This window comes from Takifugu rubripes, chromosome 12 (assembly GCF_901000725.2).
Source record: "Takifugu rubripes chromosome 12, fTakRub1.2, whole genome shotgun sequence".
In the NCBI taxonomy this organism is placed as follows: Eukaryota; Metazoa; Chordata; class Actinopteri; order Tetraodontiformes; family Tetraodontidae; genus Takifugu; species Takifugu rubripes.
Genome location: NC_042296.1, coordinates 5,060,202 through 5,079,407, shown reverse-complemented (window position 1 = coordinate 5,079,407; position 19,206 = coordinate 5,060,202). Strand labels below are relative to the sequence as shown.

Below are 19,206 nucleotides of genomic sequence, written 5' to 3'. Positions count from 1 at the left end.
ACTGGCTAAAATATCTTTATAGTAATCATATTAATAGTAATAATAATTAGCCATTAGAAAATGTTTCAACAACATTGACAGTGTTACATTCTGTGTTGGGGTAAAACCACGTCACAGTGTGCCATCTCTCTGGGCTTCAGGGCTCTTAGACGTGCTCCTCCGACACATCCAGATCCATAAAACGTACCAGATCAATAAATAAATTTGTATGTACAAAATGAGAAGCACAACACAACAGAGAGAATAATGACTTTTCTTTCAATTTGTTTTAAAAACTTTTACACGTCACTGTGCAAAAACCCTCCACTGCCTGTCAGCACGAATCATGTGCATCATGTGTTGCCACCAGGGGGCGCTGGAGACAAACATCTTATCATATGGTGTTACTATTGCTATATTCTCCACTCAGTTGTACTTATAGGAAGAAAAGAACAAAACAAAACCCCAAAGTGTGTCAGGTTTGTATGTACATTATGCTATATTGGCACTGAGTTATATAGAAAAGAACAGAAGTCTGGTGTGATGACAAAAGCACGCTATATCAAACCCGTTTGAGTCGAAATCATGGTGTTCCGTGAGAAAGATGAGAGAGAACAAGGGCCTATTTCAGTATTTGCTACATCAGAACGTAGATTGAAGTGGAGTCGGTGTCGGTTTGCGTTCCCCGGCAGGATAAACGCACGTGAAGGTGTCTGGGTCTTCCCCTCTATCTGTCCACATCGCTCTTCCTTTCCTCTTTTGGTGATCTCTCACTCTTTGCTCGAGTGTCCGTAATGGATCCCAGAGAGAGAGAGAAAAATGAGTCTTCCCAGAGTGGTTGGTTGTTATCACACCTCATTAGCAGCAGCGGTTTAAAACTCCTCGGCGTTGATAAAACAGTTATGTTTTCTTTTTTGAGCACGACACTTACCCTTGTACACAGAACAATGTTCACCTTGTAAGTTTACAACACCATTGATAATGAGTGATGGCAAGAATTTGTCCTTTCAGTGACAGCTCGTACTAGTAATAGTCATATTCTAACAATAATATATGTAATATTGAAAAGAGACGAGTCCATTGGCAACTGGTATTTACAGTTTTGTAAACTTGAAGGTGGCAGGGTGTCATTTGTTTGATAATTACACAGTAATTGCTCAGACCTCTGTGAAACACATGGTTTACTTTGTGTACTGCAACATGACAATAAAAATGCATCCACCCTCGTGCACACAAAACAGGATTACTGTGGTGAAATGGAACTTAAAAAAACCAAACTTTAAAATGTACGATAAATGTCTACAGTTGCGTGTTTTAGTCAAGCAGGATGACGTTGATATAAAATAAACGTAAACTGTCACTGGGCAAAGAAACAGAAAAATTAAGTTTTTTTTTTTTTTTTAATTAAAAAAGGAACACATTTAGAATTTTCAAAATGGGAGGCTATAAAAATGAAGAGAAACCAAAAATAGAAAGTGAACATAGAATGTTTCCAGATTCTCTCTCTCCCACACAAAACAAATGCACATCAGAGCTAAAGGCACATTGGAGTTTTAGTTAAACATCCAGGAAGGGTCGAACTGCTGCTTGGGAGGCTGGAGGAAGTAAAACTTTGGGGGAAAGTCTTTTTCTTCTCCTTCCAGTTATTTTTCAGTCTCCATGCAAATTTCCAGCCATCGCCCAATAAAAGCTGAACAAACGTGAACTCTCCATCCTGTGGATTGAATATAACCCAAGTGATTGATTTATTTATTGTTCTCACTTAACTAACAGGATGAGGTCAATTTGCCAAATCTTTAGCCAGCAGCTTCAGCTTTTCCCGCTAAAGTTTAACTAAACCGCTCGCTTGGAAACATCCTCGTAACTAAAACTCGAATCTGCTGCTACAGCATCTTTAGTGACGGTAGACGGTACACAGCAAACACACGCACGCACGAGCCGGCTACAACTGAGCTCAGGTGGCAGGGGGGGGAAAAATGGCTACTAGAGAATCTGGGCTCGAGGGATTCCCCTTTTTCGCGCTTGGCGACCCGGTCCAGCCTTTTCAGGGTGGGTTGGTGGCATGACGGGGTCCCCTGAGGGTGGAGGCCTGGATCAGGGAGACTCTGCTGCTAGAAAATGAGGTACTCAGCGTTGACCTGTCCTCCTGGGTGTCCACAAAGAGTTTTTGCACTTCTAGAAAGAGGTGAAAGGGTTGGTGCAGGAGTCCAGGTGGGGGCGGAGGTGGTGCTGAGGCCTCCGGCGGGAGGGTTTGACGGGTAAATGTGTGGAAATCATGGCATGGGGAGTGTTGTTGCAGGACAAGGTGGCTAGCTGGAGGCCTACATAATTAAACTGGTGGCAGCAACAGTTGCTACAGAGGATGTACGGTGTCAGTATCACAAAGCCTCTTTGATTGGAACGCCGGTTACCCCCCCTCTTCTTGTAACACCTCCAGGAACACGAGGGTGGGCTAAAGAAGCCTTCACAGTGGAGTAACAGTATAAAAGCAGGTCTTTGTGCTTTGTTGGACGCGGCCTCTGACGTGTCATGGACACCCTGCCGTGGATGAATTCAACGTCATGTTTGATTCCCGGCCTCCTTTGTTTTGTTTCCCCCACCCCCACCAACGTTTGGTCGGCGGGGCAGCTGGGTTGTCAGATTGATCCGCCGCATCGATCTCTCGGTCATAAAATCTGCTTTGTGAGCTACAAAATTTGGCTTGTATCATCCCAAAAAAAAAAAAAAAAAAAATCACGATTGTAGAATAGGTTTTCCTTAAACAAGGGTTAAGATAAAACATGCAGCGCTAACATCAACAAAATCTGCCAGTCTTGATGTGTGTATTGCACGTAAGAGTGGGGGTGACGAGGGACAATAAAAACATTTTCTTTAACAATATCTTCAGATTTTATAGTTTTCTATTTACATAACTCTCTACATATGTACTGTAAACTGTGTTCAAAGGAAACCTCCACATATAGCTGGTTAGGCACATGTAGTTGGTTCTAAGGAGAGGATATGGGGGGATACAGCAGTATATGCTAGAACCACAGATAGATATACAGTAGGCCTAAGAAGGATCATACTTGGCAATATACACTTGCCAGTTATACCCTGTGAACCCAACACTCTCAAACTGAAGATATTTCAGTCTCACGTGTTCTGAGTCTGGATGTCTGCCACACTGCTGTCGTATCACACAATGCTAGAATCTATAATAATACCGTAATATTTCACATTTGATATAGTTTGTACATGTCGTACTCAAGATTCTCTACTACTCTAGAAAGGTAGATATTATAAAATATACATCTCCTGGTAAAATATCCCATTTTGCCAACACAATCCATCCAAATAGAAAAGAAAGGAACTAAAAAAAAAAGAAAGGTCATGCTAAAATATTCTTATATAGTATTTTTTCTCGAGGCAATGGCTGATTGGGACGTTTCTAGTTGTTGGGCTTCGTCACGAGTCCCTTCACAACACGCACGCCTTTCCAGACGCTTCCTTCCATCTGATGAACGCGACTCAGCTGAAGAGTTCAAAACAGTGCTACACTTTATAAAAACCGGTGCATCAACAGTGGAATTAATTCCTAACAGGTGTTATTTCTCTCTCCGCGGGTGATTATAAAAGACTATCAAGGTTAATCTCTGAAAGGAAAAGCTATATCCACTCATTTTGTGTGCAGTGGATTGAAATTGAAGGTAGGTGAGCAGATTCTGCTGAAGACTTTGGTGTCTCTCCCTAATTTAGTGTGGTGATGCAGTGCTTTATCGTCTCGATGCCATCCTACAGCATGAGAATGTAGGAATAAAGATAATCCATTTCAGGGGGCAGAACTGAAGAGAAATAAATAGATCATCTTTAATAGCTGTTTTAGAGAGTGTGCTACTTCCTGACAGAAGGGGAGACAACTCTCCGCAGACCATTGTTGCTGTCATTCCCTAGTTGACCACTTGGTGGTGCTAAAGTCTCACAGTGAAATGGGGGCTTAGTCAGCAAAGTCTACTAAACCCACCAAAAAAAAAAGTATTCTTCTTAAAAATTCTAAGCACATCCTGCTTTAGAACGCAAAACTTCTGAGAGGCTTCCTAAAATGCAACAAAAATAGCTCCCTTCCTTTTGTCTGTGGTGCTGTCTACTCGTCAAGGCTGTCATGCTACACTGCTAAAGCTCCTTTTGGAGAACGGGAGTGTGCACACTATGTACAAATAGTGCTGGCACATTCAAGCAGTCTGGTTGCTGAGTGTAGCTGATGAAAGGATGCGAAGATCGAAGCGCACACAGGCGGAAAATAATTTCACGTCCCGTGAGTCACCGGCCGATTGGCACCTGGGTTAAAAGAATGTCTGAAGATTGTTCTTCGTAGATTGTTAATCATCTGCTTCTCGGGTGGCGAAACAGACGTGAGAAATTATTCAGCGTTTGATCGTCCCTTGTGTTGTTATTAGCGAGGAAAGTGGACATATTTTGCTCAATGCTGTTGCGAGTCGTTTTGGAAGATGGCAATGGGGGATCCATGAGGGTGGGGGTGGGGGGGTTCTGTCTGTGCCTGTTAAGCCCTTTATTCGGTGATGGGGAGGCGGTATGTGAGCAAGCTCATGCATGCTACTGTGTGATCTTCTGCAGATGACTGGGGTGAGAGTGGCTGCATCTTACTTTTCTAGCAGCAAAACAAATCTGGAGAATTCATTTGGAAATGTCTGCAACTCATCGTGCGCTAGCTTCCGATAGAGGTTAGGCTCCCGGTGTCTTCAAGAAACTACAATGGCTTGTTCTATGAGCAGGCGAGGTGAGTTTGCAGTTGCTGTGGGCGGAGACATGGAAATGCTTGAAAGGGAGGCTGGAGGGTAAACAGCAGTGACCTACAGAAAGTCCAAATCTAGGCTCAGAGAAAGACTGGGACTGGTGAGGGTGGTAAGGAAGGAGACACGTTGGTCTCGTGTTCAGAGTCGAGTTTGGGCTTCTGGGATGTAGATCTCAATGCTGTCAGCGCTCTCTGTAGCCGAGTTCTGCCTAAAGGAGGCAGCACGCTTGGTCTGCAGCAGCCTCCTCCTTGCCTCTGTCCTCTGACGGTCCCCGAGATCCAGGGACTTCTCCCTGATGGGTAGGGTGTGTCCACCCAGGCGAGGCACCACCAGGCCCCCGGACCCACCTCCGCCGCTTCCCGCACCCCCATCGCCTGTGCTATCCGACCGGAGACTTCCACTCACCCCGCCTGCTGGCTTCTTTGGTAAAGGAGGAGGGAGCTTTTTGTCCTCCTGGCCCGATAATGTCCACGATGGCAGTGAAAAAGGACAGTGGGTAAAGTGACATGCAGGGAAAGAGATAATTGGGGAATGATGATCAAAGTGCAAGCAATAAAGAATTGAGATGGACGTGGCAAAAGACAAATATCCCAAAATATGTTGACAACAAAGGGGGGGAAATGAAATGAGAAAAGAGTAAAAAAAAGAGAGAGGAAAGAGAATATCTGCTGTTAGTGTGGTATCAAGGAGATATGATTAGAAAGTAGCCATTGAGAGGACAGTTAGAGTGCAGGCGAGTGTTTTCTTCAGTCTGAGCAGCTGAAATAAGTAAACACCCCTGAGATGCATTTACATATGTAAAGGTTTAGGATGTCTCGTAGCTCAGGTCAGATGCCCACGCTGTTCTGCACTTTCAGAGCCTCCAAAGCCTCGGAGGGCGTAACCATCTGCGCTGCTCTCCTGCACGTGGTGGCCTTAGCTCTGGGGTGATGCTGCAGGGAAAGCAGGGCCATTTGTCCCCCAGAGCCTCTCACCTTCTTTTCAGGTGGAAGCCTCCAACCGGACTCCTTCACCCTCTGGAGGTCCTGGAATTTGATCCGGACGTCCTCTATGTTAAGCTGGAGCAGGTCCCAGAAGTTGGCCAGGTCCTGAGAGGTAGGCTGGGGGTACGCGGAGGGGTCCTGTCCGCAGAGGGATCAAAGAGGCCATGAGGTCGCGGTGTGGTTTGGTGCAGGGCCGCTGCAGCCTTCAGCACCGGTCCACAAAATCATGCAACGCGTTTCAGGTGTTTTTTGCCATGAATTAGCACGTTGCCACACACTCACCAAACTTTGTTGACAGAGGCGGAAAAACTGCTGGACTTTCTGAGACATGAGCATCTGGGCGCCGCCGACCGCGCTTCGGATCGGCTCAAGAACTGGGGAGGGAGCAGCATGGTAAGACTTATCGCTGCGTCACTTTTGCATCGCAGAGCCTCTGGCTGAACTTACTCTCCTCCGGCAGGTCGTTCTCTTCTGCCTCTCTCTCCATGTTCTGACACCACCCCTCCATCCTCTCCACCTCTGTCTGCAGGAGGCGTAAGAAGAACTCCCCGTCCCTCATGCACGGCGAGGCTCGCCCCGAGTCGGGCAGGCTGCGCGGGCCCTCCAGGGACGGCGTACCTGCCCAAGCTCTCTCAGAGGTTATTGGCAGAGGTGAGTGGGAGCGTGGAGGCAAATGGGGGTGCTGGCGCCGCAGGTCTGTCTGGCAGGACTCTGTGGTGTAGCCGCTCTGGAGAAGATCCTAGAATAATAGAATCATCCCTTAAACTCTATTTAAAATCAATGGGCCAGATTCTCGAAGCGTTCTTACGAACAAATTTGTTCTTAAGTCCCACTTACGAACAGTTTACGAAGATTGTGGCATTCACCAATTTCTTCTTATCCTGGATTTATTCGTAGGTAAGAACAAATCCTACGAACACTCAGGAGTACTCTTGCGCACATTTCAGTGCCGACATGTTGGTATGGTTGGGTTTTCTTCTCTTGTGCAGTTCAATAAAATTCAATATTACAGTGATAATTCTGTCATATTTATTTATTTATTTGTTTATTTCCTATTTTTGGTGATTTACGGAGAATTTTAAAATTACGTAAATGTGCCAATGACTTAACATTAATCAACCAAATTGGAAACCATGCCAAAACTGTCTTTTTATTTGATTTTATCTTGATTTATTTTATTAGGGGATCGAGGATATGCTCTGGTTGTTGACACCACTGACCAACCCTCAGACTCCACAGGAGTTTTATTCAATCAGATGCATGCGCGCAGTCGCTCCACCATTGAACGCACCATTGGCAGGTTAAAGGGGCGCTGGATGTGTTTGGACACAGAGCCACAACCCCGTGAGGATGTGCGTCCTGACGCAATGATGGGGCCAGACTGCAGGCACGCGGTTCACGTTCGAGCGCGATTAATTGCCCGTTTGTGAATAAAATGCATTATTGTCACAATCCGAGCACAGCTTTTACACGTTTATTTTTTTTACATTCTTCTTTTTTTTACATTCTCGTTGATTTCTTTAAGCGTGTTGGCTATAGTCATCAGGGTTGAGGCAATTTTATCAAGCGTGTTAGCCATCCTTTCTTGATTGTTCAACACGGCGTCAGAAATCAGGCGTGGAGAGGCAAGCTTTGGGCATTTGGCTGCTTTTTGCTCTGTCTACAGGGTCCTGCTGCAGTTCCTTTTATGGGCATTCATGGGCGGTGACTTATGCTAATCGTATGTTAATTAGACTCACCTGGCACGCGCTTTCAACTTACGAACAGATGGCATTCATCAATCTAAGAACACAGCTGCGAACAATTCTGGGGCTTACGAACGCGTTGATGAATCCGACGTAGGGTTTTCTTAAAAAACTTCTTAATAACAACTTAAGAAAGAATCTAAGAAGATTCTTAAGAACATATTGGTGAATCTGGCCCAATGATATTTAGAGGCCCATTCATCTTACTGATGTGTCATTTTTAAGTCAGCTTTAGTTTTATGAAACACATGAAAAAGGATGTTTTACATGGACGCCATCATGAGCCAAGGAGACCCACCTCTCTGTACGCCCACTGCCCCTGGGTGTGGACCGTGCGGTGGCAGTCGGTGTACTGACTGGCTGACTCGGGCTCTGACGAGTGCCTCTGGAAGGAGCAGCCGAACTGGAGACTCTTGTCCTGCATCGGCACGGCGATGCTGAGGCCCGGGAAGCCCTCGGGACCCAGGTCGGCTTGCACGCTCGCCGTTACACTATTGGAGCGCTTGAAGCGAGCCCGCCTGCGACACAGGAAGTGACAAAATGGCTGAGAGACGTTTGGGGGAAAGTCTTTTCAACATAAATATACCGCATGTTCCTCCTGCAGCGGGGGCGGTGACGGCTACTCACTCAGTTGAGTTGGTCAAATCTTCTTTCACATGACACACCAGCACTCAAATGTCACGCCGGTCGACTCAGTGTTTACCATGCCTCGAGTTGCTACCTCAACTCTCCTTCATCCTTTGCCATCTGAGGAGGTGTGACTCACGCACGCGGATTTTTCCCCTCTCCCTCACGGCAGCCTTGATGATCGCAAGAGGTGGGGGCCGTTGCTAATAGGTGCAAGATCACAAGTGGCTCGAAACGTGTATGCCAGAGTTCGGGATGCTGCGACAGCTTGTAAGCATGAGTGTGATTCCCGTAAGCAATTTGGGTTATATCGGGAGTCGGCCTTGTCGAGGACGCCTTGTTGATTTGATTAATCATGCTTATTGTTGAAAAAAATGAGACATTCGTGGAACAAACTGTTCCTGGGTTCAAGCTGTGATGTCTGATTAATTGCTGAATGGAGTCATAAAAGTGAGATTAGACATCGACCATAACTTTCCGCGCTCGTGGGTGCCCGGATAATGAGCGTCTCTGAAAAAATCTGATGTTAAAAATATTCGCATAAATTAGCCTGTAAAGACCAAGCACTCGTCAGGAAGGCATATATTTATAGAAAAGGTTAAATTAACACACGGGTTTGGATTTTCGGGTTAGTGCAAGGTAGAAACGTTCAAATCTTCAAAAGAAACACACACTTTAGATTTACCCAATATAACTTTTATTTGTTACCTTTTGTCATCTTCCACTTGGACTCCAATGGAATGGACCTCTGTAAGAGCTTTGCCCTCAGCATCAGAATCTGATAAAGTCTCTGAGCTGTCAACCTGAACAACAGACGCACGCAACAAATGGCATTTGTTACCGAGAGAATTTAAAAGTAGAGCACATCATTCGCTTGGTGTTCATGTCTAACCTGCACAGCTATGGAGGGTCTCAATTTTCTCCCCCCTCGTACATCGTCGTGCCCCCCTGCTTTGCTGAGCACCATGCTGTTCTGAGGAAGTGAAACTGACTTTCCCAGGCTGCCGCCAACCCTGCCGTCCCTCTCCCTGGCTGGCCTCGTTGGTCCCTCCAGCAGACTGTCAGCTGAGCTGCTGTGTTTGGGTCTCACCCCGACTCCTGGACCCCCTCCGTAGGGCACCAGCTCCCTTGAGCCCCTCACCCCATCTAGGCTTTCTGCTGAGTTGCTGTACTGACGCGAGCGTCCAGGGCCCACGGCAGTGTAGTATCCTCCTCTGGAGGAGCGACCGGAGGGGCCTTCAGACCCTCCCAGGTCCACGGAGTTGCTGTGTTGTTTGGTGCGCCCAGGGCCTGAGGCCAACTGTCCACTGTTTTGGAAGTAGGCATCCTGGGTTGACTCGGTGCTACTCTGGGCTCGCACCGAGAGAGAAGACTTGGACATGCGAGGTGGAAGCGGGGGAGGAGCACCTTTACGATAAGGAAAGACTGAAGTATCAGAACGGGAGAGAGGAAGACAGAGTGGGCTGTTAAAATATTGAGAGGGAACAGCGGCGGAAGATACTCACAAAAGGGACAGACTGGAAAGGGTAAGAAAGAGGGGAGTTAGAGAGGTGCACACAAGAGAGAGAAAAGGACAACATTGTTATGCAAAAAAAATGATAATATGACTTGTATCAATGCTTCTGCTTAGGTGCTGATTTTGAGAGGAAACGGAGGGGGCGAGGTGGTGGACTGAAACAGACAAGACAATGCAACTAAGGAAAAATTCTCCTGTGTGTAATTTAACCGAATTTCCTGAAAGAATCATTAAAATGTGCGGCGCAGAGTTTCTCCACCACCTTCCCTGAGCCACATCCGAACACAAAAACACACAGGCTATTTTTAGCAACTCGTGGATCTAGCTTTTATAAGTCCTGTCCTTGGCATAAACAGATGGAAAGTAAGGGGAGATGAATGCATATATACACGAAAGACTATAATTCCATATAAACAGTATTAACTAGTAAGTTATATTTGCATATACTGCAAAAGGAGTGAAATCAATCCACCGTGTTTAAACGCGCCTCTCCATTCCTGTGCCAAACAGCCTTTGTGTCTGGTGTGCCACTCATGATTTGTTTTAAGATTTTGGTGCTCGGTTTTGACCTGCTAGCTTTCTGATTCGGACTTGTCTGCTGATAACAACCTGCTCCAGAAATCAGACGCTCGCTCAAAACTCATGGCACACTGATACATTTGGTGTATCTGAGTGTTCCTGTACCTGTTACTGAACCTGAGGAACCTGCGATCCCACCCAGAACGGTGGGAAGAAAAGGAGATACGGAGGCAAGAATATGCTCAGGAACAAAACCAGGAGACAAAAAGGCGTCGAATTAAAAATGGATGCGTGAGGGAGTCTCTGCGTTTGTGCAGGAGCTTGTTTTGTTCGCGAGGTGTCCCGCTGGCTCCCTCACCGGGCCCCCTGCCAGGAAAAAGACCTCCACATGCCCTCAGAACTCTATCAGAACCGCCGCAGACACATCAGCACACCCAAGCCCAGGCTGGCACACACTCACCGGCCCCGCTTTTGATGCTTCCCTGGGGTCCAGACATGGAGAAGACGGAGAGGCAGTCATCGTCCTGCGAGCAGCCCGCCTGGATGGCGCGTACGTAGCTGTGGCTGCGAGTTCGGAACACGCCGGGCAGATCCAGCGCCTCAACAGCCTGAGACTCCACCTCCCCGAACATGGTCTCACACACGGACTCAAACTGACGGTTGAGTGTATCGCCCAGCTGCGTGACGGGAGATACAAATTGGCACAAATGGACAGTGATGACTGCACAAATGAACAGCGATTTACCTGGGTACTGGTCAGAGAGCGGGTGTAACTTCGAGAACGGGTGTGACTTTTGGGTGTAGTTCGGCTGTTGGGGTATGCGTCGGTGCACTGCTTACAGGAATACCTGAATCACACACAAGACAATTCCATTGTCCTGAGGCTGGACAGGGTTGGCGTTTCACATCTAGAACCACTATTTGTGGCGTTCAACCTCTGATCCACGCTGGCAGATCGCTTGAAGGCGTCCCTCTGGGCGATCAGGGTGGATTTCGGCGAAGCTTTGGGACTGGTGTCTGAGTCAACGCTGTCGTCGTCGCCCATGGCCTTGATGTAGCTGCCGCTCCGCATGCGGCGACACGGGATCTCCCCGCCGCTGTCCACCGCGTCGCCTCCACCATACCCACCTGCCCAGTCTTCAGACGGGACCTGGGGCACAATCACATGCACTCATAGATGGGCACTAACGGGGAGGATGAGTCTGCAGCTCTGACGAGAGGTGAGTTGACGTGTACGACCATGTGGAGCACATGGTCAAATCTAATTACAGTATGATTCTACACTAATGGGTTAAACGGTTAAAATGAGCCAAAAACAGTGCACATTCCTCTTCTATGCAAACTATTACGGTAAAAGAAATGATCTCAATGTACATTTGTTAGGCTGCTTTGTAAGTCACAAAACTTCACAGAGAAATATATTTCTGGGGAAAATATTTCACACCTACATTTTTTTAATTTAGTTTAAAAAAAAGAAAAAGAGGATGAAGCAGACAAACACAGACATGTAAACCCAGCAATGATTGCTCAAGGATGCCCATGCACGGACACACACGTGCACACAGTACCGGCACGCGAGGGGTGACCGTGAAGCAACAGAGAAAGTGACAAAGGGACTTACAGAAAGAGTGAAACTCTGACAGCTGGAGAAACACTGACACAGAGAAAGGAAAAAGCGGTAAGCTCAAAGTCGTGGACGGAGAGCAACTGAGGTGATAAGAGACAGAAATGTAGGTAAACAGGCGGGAAACAGAGCAACGTAAAGAAAAAGCGCATCAGCCGAGAGGCTCGTCAGGAACAAAACAAAGAAATCAGGCAAGAAGAGACATGAAAGTGATGAGAAACTCACACGCAGAACACGAGAGCGTCGACTTTCCAAGAGGGAGCAATGAAATCTAAACACGAAACGGATCTACAGGCCCTCGGTGAGGCCGCCGTGTAAAATTTACTTTTAATAAGCATGCTAGAAGGTGTTTGTTAGGTCCATTATATTAAAGTTATCTATTATTTGCTTTTACCTTGTTATATTCTTCTTGTTATATTGTTTCTCATTACTTAATGTTTCTTATTATTTGTTAATGCTTAATGTTCATGATGCTTGATGTGTGAACTCGAACTTCTCTGGTCAAGGGCGACAGGAATGCAGCTGCTGTGGAGAAGTGACATTGACTGGAGATAGAGCTGCAGGGCATGACAATGACACAGGAGGTGTTCTTTTAATCTGTCTGATATGGAAAAATGAGCTGTGTGCGAGCTAAGCTAATCAAATCAGTGAAGACCTACGTATAATCTCACCATTATGATTTACAGTCTTTTGCTTTGTTTGGGACCTATCTTGTGTTTCCCCCTCCCTTAGACACATTTGAATTCTGTGTAACTACGGACCTCCTATTTTCAATAAAAGAAGGATGGCGGAAGTTGTGCCTCAGGACGTGCTGGAGATCTGTAACCGAGCACATCTCTCCGTTCTCCTTGCTGCAAGTAAAACTTAAAGCTGTTGTCTTTGCCTCATTTGTTTCTCTCATGTTTTAGGTCATTTGAACCTAACAGTGTTTGAAACCTCCTGAAATGTGAATCCAAGTAACTGGAGATTTAAACAGAATGCTACAAACGAAGCGACTGCATGAAATATTTCATGAAGTGCTGTTATTGGCTGGGGTTTAGGGTAAGCAGTCGCAGTCGTTCCTGTCTCTTTCCAGGCCTGTTCCAGTAAATATGCAGACTGTCTTTGGCTGAAACCTCTTCAGGTCAGCATCGTTTCCAAATATGTCTTCTGTGGAAATCACTGCAGTAAAATGCAGATTTCCGGCCTCTGTAACACCATACGGCTGTATAAATATGACGAGGAATATTTGCGCCCCCTAGTGATCAGTGCAGTTCAGTCATTTAATGGCTGGGGAAAAAAAATCCTCCTTGAATGATTAAGTAGTTGGCCTCTAGCACCAAGAATACAGATCGCACAGATGGAGTTTGTAGAAACCAATGAACCGTTAAAACAGCCAAATTTTTCCAACACTGGAGCCATATTTTTCAATTTTACAGTAACAACGGCTGCTGGTGATGAAAGCCCGTCCAGTTTTTCCAGTTCTCTCTCTCTCTCTCTCACGCACACTCACGCTCACACTCACACACACTTGCACACACACCAGAGTCAAGGCCTTTGGGTTCAGCAGCCAGTTGAGTGTGTCCTCTGAGGTCATTGCTTAAAAGATGATTCAGCCTAATCTGCTCCCCCTGGTCTTCAACTATCACTCTCATTTTCTCCTCCTTCCCTTCCCTTCCTCCTCTCCTCTCTGCCCAGTGGCAACCATCACCTTGCTTATCGCTCGCATCCCCCTGTCTTGCCAGCTCCACATTCTTGTTTCATCCTTTCTTATCTATAAGACACACTAGTGGAAAGGCTTAGGGAACAGGTAGCGACGAGTTCTAAAGCCCCCGTGTTGTGATTGCCTGTGAACAACTTACACACATCTCCTAACCACAATCTTGACCTGTGAAGATCCCCTTCTCTGCTGTCTTCCATATCCCCTCTTTTCTCTTGTCTTATTTGTGGAAAATGTGGAGTTAGTTTCTGTGCTTCATAATTAATACTCCTGTCATGCTGCGCTGCCTCTGTGGACTCAGTGGGAATACAGAACACACGTATTTCCTTCATATAGTTTTTTTGTTTCTTTTCTCTTTATGTGCCAAGAAAGTTGGACGATTGGACAAACCGGATTCCTTCTGACATTTATTCCTGAATGCAGGTGAGAATAATTCAAATGTAGTCAAATTTGTGTTGTTCACGTGACATTAGCTCAGACTTACGACACATTTCCCAAAATATCCTCAGGAAAATTGTTTGAATTTGACCATTTTAGATCTAAATATTTGCATTTGACACCTCCCTGCAGTCTTGATAAATATTTTGCGGTAAACAGGTTGTCACTTGCTTACAGGTGTTTTGAACATCAAAAATCTACAATCAAGCAAGCATATTTATTACGTCTCTTGCCGGAAGCCAAATTTCCTTTTCCTCAAAACTACAAGTCATATGTTTCTGTATTAATCTTCATCTAAAATATACTTGGTATGTCAGTAACGACTTTGAATATCAGTGACAGCCCACCTGAGGATCTCTCTAAATTATTCATTTTCCACTAGCATAATTTTATTTGTTGCATATGCACTACCCGTAGGAATTGCAAAGTGAAGAACATTAATTAAGCGTGGCATTCAATCGCGTCAGCAACTGGAATTTGGGATTTTGGTCTTTCAATTACATTTTTTTTAGAGCAAGTCTTTTGCAAACATGCCAGGAAAAGGATGTTTATGGCAGCAGTTCTAGCTTCTCCAGCTTTATCTGGACTACTGGGATCCATTTCTGTTCCTCTAGAACTGGAACTGGGTTTGCTCCGGAGCAAAGGATCAAGCTATCTGACCGGAGCACACTGAAGCTCGTCCCATAAACCCTCTCCCAGTTCTGTTGCAAAACACCCGCAAAGTTCATTTTGCTCCCCGAGGTGTGCATGCGACCCGAGCCTGAGGTGCAGAGGCAAATCACGCATCCTTTGAAACCCGGAGCGCACGCCACTTCGCTCGCCGCCGCTTCTATCAGCAGACCTCAGCTGTAGCTGAAGAAAAGGAGTTGGAAAAACACCAGGGACTCCTGTGGCTACCTGCTGTTTCCGTAGAAACTAGCTTGCTTGGCAACTCAACCTCATCACAGCTGGAGATTTTGTGGGAGCGTGCTGGCGTGTTTGTTTGTCTGTGTTCTGTGTGGAGTGCAGGTACAAAGTATCCTTAGAAGGCATTAATATGTACCAGATGAAGGAAATGGGGAAAATGGGCGAGTTTGCGTCCAGAGGGCATCAACATACTGATGCAGTGGCTGGGCCAGGATGATTGCAGGAAGTAGATGACTCAAACATGACTTTAATTAAATCCGATAAACTCTGTTGTCTTGGTTTATAATATACCACAACACTGGTATTGGTTTGGAAATGAAGCAAGAACTTAAAATTCATTTATTAGCCAAAGTATGTCTAAATAATGTCCAAAAGTGCGTAAAAATGCCATAAAACTAAAAATAGAATAATTTAACAAACACAAATCAATGCAAAGGGGAATAACTAAGTTGACGTCAACACACACACACACACAGACACACACACCTGCAGATAGTGGAAGGTCCTCTCCTTCATCTTGGGGTCCACTGGCACCAGTGCTTTGTCGTATCCTCCTCCCCCCCTGGTTGAAGGGTACACCTCCCTGGCCTGACTCACTGTCATGGCTGACCAGGTGCTTCTCTTTAGGGAGTGGCCGTGGTGCCCATGATGCCCCCCTCCTTCGTTGCCTGCGAGAGCCATGGTGGTGCAGGCCACACAATCACCGGGACCAGGTGCCGCCATCCTTTCTTTGGGCCTCTTCATGGTGAGCTCCTGGATCGCTGCATCCAGACTCTCGTGCCCACTGGGGTACCCCCTTCGGCCTCCCCCCACCAGAAAGCTGCTGTCACTGTCCAGGTTGTCATCGGAGCTCCACCAGCCTGCCGTCCTGCTACGGTGGCGTCTGCCCGACTCGTGCCGGGAGTCCCCACTCTTGCTTCGTTCTCGAGACTTGTTCCTCCTGGTAGACCGAGGTTGGTGGCCCGAGTAATGGCCCCCTCCATCCTCTCCTCCACTCCTGTGGCCCCCACCTCTCTCGCTGCGATAGTCGCTGCTCCCTCTCGTGCCATTGTACTCTCGCTTGGACGGTGCCTCTAGAGAATGGGACTTGGCGAAGAGGCGCTGAACAGAGTTGACCAGGTGACGGATGCGCGAGGGGCTCTCGCTGCGCTGTTCAGCGCCCCCGCTGGTGGACCGCTGGTACTGCAGGGTGTGGAAGCCATCGGGATGAAAGGGCACCTGCTTCTCAAACTGGTCTGTCATGTTGGGGGGGATGCGATGCATCTTCCCGCTGTGGCCAGAAGGCAGGCATTCGTCACAAGAGTCAAACGAATGAAGCGACGGGTGCTGGCTAGGGTGAGACCGGGGGAAGGTCCCCCCGCCAGAGTGACTGTGGGAGTGAGAGTGAGAATGGTGCCTCTCCAGTGCCAGAGCCTCAGCCGGGCCTCCAGGAGGGTGATAGTGGCCATCGCTGTGACTGTGGTAGTAGTCCCTGCCTGGGCCGTCACATTCCTCCGGCGAGCAGTGGCAGGGGCCTCCTCCGCCACCACCGGAGGAATGCTGGGACATGCTACGGCTGACATGGTATCCTTTCACAGGCGCCGGGGCGTGGTGGGCCGTCCGGGCCGAAAGGGGGCGCTGCGGGCGTGACAGGGTTGCACTGGTCTCACCTGGAAAAACCAAGGAGCAGTGAAAATACAGCAACGATTTCCCCCAAAATTACTGAATAAATATCATTTTCAAGCTAGAGAGTTTGCATCTGACAGCACTGAAATTTATTTTGCAACAAAGAAAATTGACTGCGTAGATTGATACCCGAGTGCTTTTCCCTTTTATCCAGATGCCCGTTAAAATGAAATGATGTTTTTCTTTGTCCTATTCTGATTAACATTTTGATTGATTTAGCATTTTCTATTTTAAATCACCAAACCAAAGACAAGCAGCGCAGCGGGTGATTTATCCCGCATACGCAACAACAAACACTTTCCCTTCTCATTCATCTCAAAAGCTTTGTGTCAGATAAATCAAGAACATGTTCCCATTCATGGTGGCTCGCTCCCCTCTCCCATTTACCACCGCAAGCATTGACGCTATTGTCTGCCTCCTCCTCTCGTGGGGAGTCCCTGAGCGTTCATGTGATTTACTGGCGAGCGAAAACGATGCATGTATTGATTACCTGCATGCTAAAGTGGGGGAGATAGAGCGAAGCTGCATGGTACTCAGGTAAATTTACAAACGTCCATGTTCTGCGTCAAAAATGATTCCCATAATCCGCATCCCTTCCACATCCAGGAAGGGACTCCATATCGGCATTAAAGTCCAGGAGACGAGCCCGCAAATCAAACGCGGGGAATGAAATCGATACACGCTCCTGAGCTGCAGGAAGACGCAGAGGCCCGGTGAAACCTGTCACCCACGCACTCTTGTTGCACAGACCCGAAATGTGGCGAGACGTTTCCACGCGTTCTCTTTCGCGCGCAGACAAAGATTTCGTTAGGAGCGACTGACTGGCATTGGTGGGCGCCCGCTGCAGCCAGGTCCTCTGTTTACCGAGCACTCCACAAACCGTTTCTAATAAATAAAAGGCACGCGGGCTGTTTGTGATGCGTGCGAGCGTTTCAAGCCCTGATTTAGCTGATGAAATTGCCTGATGGGAGCCCAAATTGAGCTGGATTGAACTGACTGGCGCATGTTTTTGGTGCTGGAGTTTGCAAGCTTTCACACCCAGATGAGAGATAGGGGACAGATGCTGGGATAATGACTAAATAGAGCGTGGCCTGTTTGCCTTGATTGGCTGATTGAGGGCTGCCACCCAGGAAGGCCGCGAACGTCAAGCCGTGGCATTGGTGTAGCCGTGACGACGGGCGTCTTCAAGTCAATCTCACACCGCGGGTGGATTTTCTGACAGCTGCGGCACAGAGGTGGATGACGTTCCGAGGCGGGCGCCACGCTTGGTTTGGGGGCCCCAGCACGTGAGGAAGTGAGCAGAATTTTAACACGTGACGATTTGGCAAATGGGTGTTTGTGTGTGTGTGTGTGTGTGTGTGTGTGTGTGTGTGTGTGTGTGTGTGTGTGTGTGTGTGTATCGCGCCAGGAGTAAATTAATCCATGTTCTGTTTATTATGAAGTCTTTGGCTCTGGAGCGGGCTGCCAGCATGAAGCTGTCAATCACCTTGACACGCACGCACGGGGGGGGACGGATGCACGTGCACGCTCTGAGAAGTCATTAAATACAAGCGGGTGGGGGGGTAGCCTGACGTCATCTTCCTTTCCTGTTTGACTTCTCTTTTATTCATCCTTTCATCTCTCCCATCTCAGCATGTCTGCCTCTCCGTCTCTCCTCCTGACCTACTTCCATCCATCCTCCAGTGGTCTCTCTCTCTCTCTCTCCCTCCTTTCTTTGTTTTCTTCTCAGTTTTTTCATCATCCGTCACTCCTGTCCTCTTCCTGTCAGCAATCCTTTGCGTTAATTGCAAGGTTTGTTTCTTCTCTTTGTTCCCTGGCCCCTGCTGATCTATCCATCACTTGGATTCGTCTCTCGCTCCATGAACCACACGCTGGGTTTCAGGATTTCACTGGATAAAACAGTTCCGTTACTGCCCATCTCCATCTCCATCTCCATCTCCATCTCCATCTCCATCTCCATCTCCATCTCCATCTCCGAGGATATCTTCAACTTAAACACAGAACCGCACTTAGTCCTCCTTGCTTGTGCTCCTTTATATTTTATTCCTCTTCAAACCTTAACCCCTTTCGCTCTCTCAAGGAAGAAATATTCCGCAGGAGCTCAGAGGGGAGCAGGAGGACGACACGCTGTCATTGTTTAACACAGCTTGGCATTGATGCGATTGTTGTGGAGGCTTTGGTCTGGAGCTGTTTCATTTTAAATATTCATGCGATCATGCCAGCTGCTCTGACCCACTTTGCTAACAGCTGAGTCTGCCGCTAATGCCAAGCTCTTAGTTGTGGGGCGAAGGCTGCTGTGCTGGAAACTCAAGCGCTGAAAGCCAGAGACGTGGCTCTATACAGTGTCCGGCGTTTAAGTAAAATGTCTACAGACAAGCTTAAATATCTCATCGTGCAAATGGATGACGGACGGTGGAGCTGCGGCGGCCGACGGCAACGACTGTAAGAGCAGGAGGATACTGGGAATGTTTTAAAGGTGCCCAGAATATGGAAGGATTTGAATGTTGTCAGGAAGCCAACAGCTCCACTGGTGGATCAGTTCAATTGTACTTGTAGCTGTAAAAAAAACAACTGTTGACATCATAATAGACAAGAATGGCAGCGAACACGGCAGCTCTGCTTTTTGGGTAACTCTCCTGCAAGATAAAATAACAATCATTAAAGTTTAACTTCAGTTTGTAACTTCAGAAATGCGGCCGTTTGTCGGCCTCC

At 47.2% G+C, this 19,206-nt stretch overlaps 1 protein-coding gene across 5 annotated transcripts in view; it reads right to left on the bottom strand.

Annotated features, from left to right (window-relative positions):
- Positions 1–243: 243 nt before the first annotated feature.
- The window catches only part of dlgap3 (discs, large (Drosophila) homolog-associated protein 3), a 72,780-nt gene continuing 53,817 nt past the window's right edge, over positions 244–19,206 (bottom strand). For 3 of the 5 annotated variants that reach the window (XM_029844834.1, XM_029844835.1, XM_029844837.1), the window contains 12 exons: positions 15,316–16,478; positions 11,784–11,816; positions 11,098–11,312; positions 10,908–11,010; positions 10,623–10,839; positions 9,020–9,552; positions 8,836–8,930; positions 7,799–8,018; positions 6,203–6,494; positions 6,038–6,129; positions 5,747–5,893; positions 244–5,225 (listed from right to left, as the gene is read on the bottom strand). In XM_029844834.1, coding sequence (XP_029700694.1) covers positions 4,911–5,225; positions 5,747–5,893; positions 6,038–6,129; positions 6,203–6,494; positions 7,799–8,018; positions 8,836–8,930; positions 9,020–9,552; positions 10,623–10,839; positions 10,908–11,010; positions 11,098–11,312; positions 11,784–11,816; positions 15,316–16,377 — 3,324 coding nt within the window. In that variant the 5' untranslated portion in view covers positions 16,378–16,478 and the 3' untranslated portion in view covers positions 244–4,910. Of the gene's footprint in view, positions 5,226–5,746; positions 5,894–6,037; positions 6,130–6,202; positions 6,495–7,798; positions 8,019–8,835; positions 8,931–9,019; positions 9,553–10,622; positions 10,840–10,907; positions 11,011–11,097; positions 11,313–11,783; positions 11,817–15,315; positions 16,479–16,984; positions 17,754–19,206 lie in introns of those variants that run through there. The other 2 variants (XM_029844836.1, XM_029844838.1) reach the window with 2 other exon arrangements.